The sequence below is a fragment of the Branchiostoma belcheri genome, unplaced genomic scaffold (genome assembly GCF_001625305.1).
Source record: "Branchiostoma belcheri isolate BF01 breed outbred unplaced genomic scaffold, Haploidv18h27 scaffold2143, whole genome shotgun sequence".
Taxonomy (NCBI): domain Eukaryota; kingdom Metazoa; phylum Chordata; class Leptocardii; order Amphioxiformes; family Branchiostomatidae; genus Branchiostoma; species Branchiostoma belcheri.
In genome coordinates, this window is record NW_017803651.1 from 1 (window position 1) to 1,425 (window position 1,425).

General features: G+C 43.6%; 1 protein-coding gene across 1 annotated transcript; it reads left to right on the forward strand.

Annotated features, from left to right (window-relative positions):
* Positions 1-5: 5 nt before the first annotated feature.
* Positions 6-764, forward strand: LOC109469998 (retinol dehydrogenase 13-like; the record flags this gene model as incomplete). Its single annotated transcript, XM_019768773.1, has 2 exons — positions 6-147; positions 486-764. Coding segments are annotated over 2 exons (421 nt in total), but the record flags the coding sequence as incomplete, so codon positions are not given.
* Positions 765-1,425: the final 661 nt, after the last annotated feature.

Consider the following 1,425-nt stretch of genomic DNA (forward strand, 5'->3'; position numbering starts at 1 on the left):
CTGCTGCTGAAGCGATTCGTAAGGACACCGGAAACGGAAATGTCGTCGTAGAGAAGCTGGACCTGGCCTCGCTGAAGTCCGTCCGGGAGTTCGCAGCCAAGGCCAACGGCACGGAGTCTCGACTGGACATTCTCATCAACAATGCTGGTTAGTTTTGAGTGGTTGGATACAGTATCATAACATGGCGTATGGGGAGTCTGGGCCTCACAAGCAATTGTGCAATCACTACAGCGGGCATGCTCTGAAATTTGGGTGTAAGAGAACAGTCGTCAACCTCAATTATATATATCGGTGCTAGGTTCTACAACAATGTAATGTAGCCATAGATGGTTTTCTTTATTACAATACACATGATCATACATGAATAGTCCATACATGAATAGTCCTGCAGAAATATTTCAAGACTGGGGATCTGAGATTTGAGCCAAAAGCTCATATCATGTTTATTTTCATGTGACGTGTTTGTCTTTTGTACAATACTTCAGGAATCATGACTTGCCCACAATGGAAGACCGAAGACGGTTTTGAGATGCAGTTTGGCACGAACCACCTGGGTCACTTCCTCCTCACCAACCTGCTGCTGGACAAACTCAAGAACTCCGCTCCCAGCCGGGTCGTCAATGTCGCCTCTTCGGCGCACTATGGAGGGCACATCCACTTTGATGACATCAACCTGGAGAAGAGTTACGGACCAATCAAGGCCTACTGTCAGAGCAAGCTGGCCAACGTGCTGTTTACCAAAGAACTGGATCGAAGAATGAAAGGTTCGTACGATCATTGTGGCTAATATTTGATAGATTGAACCGTTCCTTTCCCGCACTCTGCCTCATCTTCTCATGTCTGAAATTATTACCTTCGCCAAGAAGGTTATGTTTTCAGTAGCGTTTGTCCGTCTGTCTGTCTGTCTGTTTGTGAACAGCATAACTCAAGAAGCTTAGTATGCATTGTCATGAAACTTGGTAGGTGGGTAGGTCTTCATAAGAGCTAGAAATGATTAGATTTTGGGTCCCCTGGCGGCTTCTGTTGGTACTGCAGCAGAACTTCCGGTTTTGATATCTCGCGATCTGTACATGCTAGGGTCACGAATTTTAGGTGGTAGATAGGTCTTGGGGTAGGGAAGATGTGACATAAGTTTGGGCCCCCTAGCGGCTTGTTCTGGAACTGCAGGAGCATTTGTTGAAAATTTTTCGAAGGATGATAACTAAGGAACCGGGTGACGGATTGTCATGATTTTTGGTATGTAGGTAGCTGAAGTGATGCTTGACATAATCAAATGATAATTATGCAAATCAGGAGCTAATTTGCATAATTAATGAGGAAATTCTAAGACTCTGCATTGTTCGATAATAGGACTATGAAACACTTGTTAAATGTAATTGAGAATAGAAAAAAAAAATACTAGAAGATATAGATTATGTAAATGAA